Source organism: Phalaenopsis equestris, unplaced genomic scaffold (assembly GCF_001263595.1).
Source record: "Phalaenopsis equestris unplaced genomic scaffold, ASM126359v1 Scaffold198083, whole genome shotgun sequence".
Lineage (NCBI taxonomy): Eukaryota > Viridiplantae > Streptophyta > Magnoliopsida > Asparagales > Orchidaceae > Phalaenopsis > Phalaenopsis equestris.
In genome coordinates this window covers 5069-11460 of record NW_018218021.1, presented here as the reverse complement: position 1 = coordinate 11460, position 6392 = coordinate 5069, and the positions used below count along the sequence as shown (strand labels likewise).

General features: G+C 36.5%; 1 protein-coding gene across 1 annotated transcript in view; it reads right to left on the bottom strand.

Moving 5' to 3' along the window:
- The window catches only part of LOC110035548, a gene marked incomplete at its 5' end in the record, with an annotated part of 36862 nt that extends 30480 nt beyond the window's left edge, over positions 1 to 6382 (bottom strand). Inside the window, 1 exon segment of the mRNA XM_020739790.1 lies at positions 6199 to 6382. Coding sequence (XP_020595449.1) covers positions 6199 to 6382 — 184 coding nt within the window.
- Positions 6383 to 6392: the final 10 nt, after the last annotated feature.

Here is a 6392-nt window from a genome sequence, read left to right as displayed (position 1 = left end):
TCCCCGCCGCTCTCTGGTCCCGACTCGCGAAGAGTTTCACCTCTCTGCTGTCGCGAACCGTTCCCGTCTCTCGTCTCTTTTAAGTTGCGAACAGAAGAAAATAAAGTTTTGAAGTCACAGTTGGTGTTCTTCTTCGAGCTTCCTCGGGATAGAAAGAAGAAAAATGCAAGGGGTAGTTCCTTGCGGTGAAGAAAGAAGAAAGAAAAAAAAGATTGTTCTCCCTTAGCTTCTTTTTGGTGGCTTGTGGCTGAAGAGAAATTGGGTTTATTTCTCTTGTAAGTTTATCTTCTTTGGTGTATCTCAGTGTAGAGTTTTCTTCGGTGTATCTCGGTGTAGAGAGAGAAGAGCAGAGAGAGAAGAAGAGAGAGCAACAAAGTGAGAGTGAGAGATTCCTCTTGTTAGTCGAGGAGATCGACTGGTGTAAATTCCTCATGTAGTAAAATCCTATGCAACTCTGTGGACGTAGTCAATTTGCCGAACCACGTAAAATTGTGTGTAAAAACTGTGTGTTCTTTTCTGGTGTGATTTTTTCTCGTTCTATTTTTCGCTTCGTCGATCGTCCTCCTGTTTGATTTATATATATATACCACATCAACTGGTGTATATCTTGCAACAACAACACCCGGATGATAACTTTAACATATCATACTTGCCTTGAATGCATGTTGATACAAATTGATTGATAGCATGAGCATAAAAATACTCAATATATTTTAAAAGCTTGTGATACTGATGCTAAAAGAGGAATTCAATGAAAGTTCAAGTTGTATCAGATAGGTTAGCAGATTAATGATGACTTGCATAAAAATGAGTAAAAGTTGGTTCAAGATGAGCCTCAAAAGGACAAATAGAACCTTTATCAAGGGGTCTTTGATGACCAATACGTTAGAACAAGTACTGACCTAATAAATAGTAATAACGAATTGGCAGGCTAGGTAACAATCATATGATTTCTAAATATGTCAAAAACCTAAGCAAACACTACATGACACTTCTAAGACAAACAAGAGTGAAAATGTATAAAAAATATGCATAAAATAAATATTTTAATATTTGTATCTGAATAGCATAGTATATCGAATGATTGGCCATTAAAAGTGATATTTCATTCATTGCAGTCATTCATACTTTTTACTTATAATTGTATCCTTATTTAATCATCAAAACATATCTTGATTTAATATTTGTTCGCTGAGCTTATTATGTCTAAAATTATTAAAACTCATGTTAAGTCAAACAAACAGCATGAATATTATTCTTTTTTTCTTTTATTTTAAACTCTATATTAAATTTATTTATGTGCAATACTTTCTAGCTCTCCCAATATTATTAGGACTATTGTTACACATTAAAGAAAGAAGCATATTAGGTCATAATATGGAGACTAAGTTTTATCCTTCATCTTAGAGTTTCGATGTACAGTTTTGGGTGTATCAAAGAGAAAAAATGCATAACGTAAATTAGAGACACATAATATGCATTACATCATGCTTGAAGTTAACCAGAAGCTCTGCCATAAATTTTGATGAATTAATTTGTGTATGCTTCCATATGAATGGTTATGTTAAATCTATTGGATAACTATAAAAAGAGTTTTAGGTTTTGTAATAGTCACAATGTATATTGGGTAAAAATACATCCAACTGGATTTCCTGCCTCTGATATATCTCATGCTAGATAAATCAAAATGAAGCATAAGAAATTAAATATTATAGCAAGCAAAATAAGCTACCAACTACATTATCTAAATATTATGGAAAGGTTAGTCATAGAGAACTGCTCCATAAAGAAAGCAAAAAAGAAAAAAACCCACCATTTAGGATTAATTAGGACACACAGTGGCCATTGACCCTCTAAGACACTTATTTTAATGATTATAATAATGCTCTTCAGTGCATGAACATTTGAATTCCTAACTAAAACCTAAATTAACCGAACAAAGGAACGATTGAATTTTTAAATGAATCTTCATTATAAATATTATTATACCAACAATTGATGTCAAAATTAGAAATTCTACATTTGATTGCATTCTTGTTGAGTACTACAGAATCATAAGAAACAATTGAAGTTTTTTTTTTTTTTGTTAGGCACAACTTTATCCATCACCTTTGATTTGTGCCTATCGTTGTAATCTTTCCACATTCATTATATTTTCTCATCTTTGTTAAGGAAAACCACTGTAAAAGAGTCTCTTTTTAATTTCATCGTCGAATAGGATCACAGGATTCAGGTAAACTGGAACAAAAATTCAAATACAGAAGCATAATCAAAACAACCAGAAAAACACACAAAGATTTTACGTGGAAAAATCAGAGAACAGAAAAAAACCACAAAAACACATCACCAAAAATTCCACTATGAAATTCTGAAAGTTTTACAAATGACTCACACATGTTTCTTCTCCACACTCACACGAAGAAACTTACATGACTTGCACCAACAATCTTCACTCTTCAATCCGACGCAAAAAAAATCATGTTGAATCACCGAAATTCACATCTTCAACACTCCTCACCTTCATCGAGATGCTAGTCAAAGAATTCAAAAAAAAAACAAAACAGCAAGCTCACTGATTCACACTCAAATATTTGCTAAAAAACTAATTTTGTGTGTAGTAACCACACCGGGCGCTTAGGCATTCAAACTTGGTGGCATTCAAACTTGGTCTTAAGCGCCAAGCATTCCGTAGTGGTGCCTTATAATGGGAGCCTAGACATCAATAGACCGGCATCTATGCATCGATCTCTCAAGAATAAGAACAGCGCCCACTCTATAACGAGCGCATATGCAGCCAAAGGCACTGGCTCATCTGTTCGAGTAGCACCTAAGTGAGCGCTTAAGCACCCACAACCCAACGCATATGTGTCAGGTGCCTTGTGCTTAGGCTCCATAGCCCAACAATCTCCCAATTGGAGACTATAGCACTCAACACCCGTCTTGTACCTATAGCTCCATTTGAATCACCTTCATAGTCACGTAATGTGGTCACATGCCATGGTGTGGCTCGCCCCCGATCTCAAACTTCATGAAACCCAACTGAAACCAAGCACAGCTTCAATTTCTCAGCAGTCACCACCTTCGTCAACATATATCCGCAGGATTCTCAGTTGTGTGTATCTTTTCCAAGAAGTAATTGTTCATCTTCCAAAGGTGATGAATGAAATGATACTTGAGCTGGATGTGTTTCATCTTGGCATGAAAAGTAGCACTCTTAGCAAGATGAATCGCACTCATATTGTCACTATAGAGTCATTCAATCAACTGCTACTTGCCCAATTCTGTCATGAAAATTTGTAACAAAATCATCTTCTTGCTAGCATCAGTAATAACAACATAGTCGGTCTTCAAAGTTGAAAGTGCAATGATCTTATGCAACCTGAAAAACCCAACTCATCGTTGTGCTCCTCAAAGTGAGGATATATCCCGTTAACTTCTCCTACTGTCCACATGAATCTAAAAAACCCTATAGACGCCTCTCTGCACTTCATAGCAAAGTGTCCTATTGACTGTTCCCTTTAAATACTTGAATCCACTTTACCACCTCCCAATGATGTCTTTCTGGATTGTCCATATACCTGCTAACCGCTCGCATTGCATATGCAATATATGGTCTGACACAAATCATTGCATATAACAAACTTTCAATTGATGAAGCATAAGAAGTTCTCTCTATCAGTGTTTGCTCTGCTTCAGAGCTTGGCAAAAGCTTCTTATATAGTTTGAAGTGACCACCTAAAGGAGTGCAAACTAGTTTCGCCTCATTCATGTTGAACCTCTGTAGGATCATTTCAACATACTCTTTGTGAGACAACATTAGTGTTTCTGCATACTTTTCCATGTTGATTCTGATCCTGAGAATCTTCCTGGTTGGACATAAATCCTTCATCTCGAACTCACTTGATAACTGTTTCTTCAAGTCTCTGATTTTCTACATATCTGCTCCTGCAATCAATATATCATCCCACACAAAAGAAGCAAAATATAACAATTATCGAAGTTTTTGATATAGCAATGGTGGTTTGCCTAGCACTTCATGTATCCATTGTCTGACATGAACCAGTCAAATCTCATGTACCATTGCATCGGGGTCTGCTTCTAGCAATAGAGACTCTTCTTCAATCTGCAGATCAAACATTCTTTGTCTGACACCTTATAAAATTGTGGTTGCACCATGTATAGCTCCTCCTCCATATTTTCATGTAAGAAAGCTATTTTTACATCCATCTGCTCCAGATGTAAATCTTCCTCTGTTACCAGACTCAGCACAACCCTGACAGTCGTCATCTTCACATATGAGAAGAAGATCTCTGTGTAATTCACTCCTTCCTTCTGCTTGAAACCTTTTACAACAAGTCTTGCCTAGTAAAGTATGCTACCACCTGACTCCTCTTTCAGCTTGTAGACCCACTTGTTATGCAATGCTCTTTTGTCATTTGGCAGTACTGTCAAATCCCAAGTTTGTTTTTACTCCAAAGATTACATTTCTTCATCTATGGCGAGCTCCCACTCACGTGAATCTTCAACTTGAGTGGTCTCCTCAAAGAACTCTGGTTCACCGCTATCACTTAATAACAAATAGCGTAAAGAAGGAGAATACATTTGTATGGGAGTTTTCACTCTGTTGGATCTTCTTACTTCTGTAGCAGATGACTAAGGAACTTCTAGTGCTCCTTATTGAGCATTACTTCTTTCTCTGTCTTTCTGATCACCGGTATCTTCTGTCTCCACGTATCTAAATTCTTCAGAAGTAGCTAATGGAATCGCTTGAGTTTTGACCATGTCCTTGTACATCACCATTTCATTCAATGTGACGTCTCAGCTTCTCATGAATTTCTGATTCTGATAATTGTAGAGCTTGTACTCAACCTCATCTGAACCATATCTAATAAAGGTGCACTTGATAGATTTTGAATCAAGTTTGCTCTTGAACTCTGCATCAACATGCACGTATGCAGAATGCCTAAGTACTCTTAAATGAGATAGACATACATTTTTGTCACTCCAGGCTTCTTCAAGTAAGTCTTTCTCCAAAGGTATTGATGCACTACGGTTTATCAGATAAACAGTTGTGTTCACTGTTGCTGCCCAAAATTAGTTTAGCAAACCTGCATACAATCTCATGCTCCTAGCACGCTCTAAGATTGTTCATGCGCTCAAACACATCATTCTGTTGCGGTGTCCTTGGGACACTGAACCCCCTCTGTAGCACAAAAATTCTCGAACTTCTGATCACGTTCTGAACTTTTGATCACGACACTCACCCCTATTATCTGATATGAGACACTTCAGCTTCACGTTTGTCTCATTTTCTACCATAATCTTCCATTTTTTAAGGACTTCAAATACATCAAATTTCTGTTTTAAGAAATAAACACATACATTACTCGTGCAAGCAACAATGAACATGACGCAAAAAAATCATGTTAAATCACCAAAATCAACCTCTTTGACACTCCTCACCTTCAAATACCTTTGGCATGCTTCTCCCAAATGTCAACAAATTAAGTTATTGAGATAATCAATCATGTGTTATTCAATATCCTTTTCTGTTGCTATCTCTACTTTCACATTAGTTACCTCATCATAAATGAATCTTCTTAGAAGATCAACAAAACATAGAACCAAATTATTAAGCAAATCCAATATACACAAATTTTTTCAACAAATATTACATTACGTAAAATCCGACTTCATATGTTACAATTTCTGATTCGAATGCAATAACCATGATTTTAAACCTCTTATTTATTCTTAAATATTAGTAACATATGCTTATTCATTATCATTAGGCATCCCATTAATCCTTAGAGTTAATTAAAAAAGCTTGTTACAGACAACTCAAATATCTCCCACGCCAAGAATGTGTTTGACACAGTGGCAACGATTCCCATATTCATATCAACATTAATCCTTGAATCAAGCCTGCAAGGCTTTGACACTTGCCGGTTGATCATCTGGCCAAAAAATATGTGAATGAACCTACTCCCCAAACACATCCTTAATCTTAGTATGAGATAAATATTTTACCTTTCTGCAGCTTCTTTAGAGCAAATTGCTTTTTTTAATTGAAGAAATAAAAAACATGGGTGTTTTTTCTTTTAATCTTCGCTCAGTTTATAATTTTATCCCTTGTTCATGCTTTTTGAGATAATCTTTAACATTAAAACCACAAGTAAATTCGGCAAAATAAAATACCTGAAGCTTGAGAACGCTAGTTTTCTGCTCCGCAGTAAGAACACTGCCTTCATCAGATCGATCCGATAGGAACCCGGTAAGCAGCACAAACGCCGCAAATCCCATCATCAGAATGAACAGCCCAGATCCCGCACCGAACCCGACACCGACCACCGGCCCCACATAGAATCCACCAGCCGCGCCGCAAGGCGAAG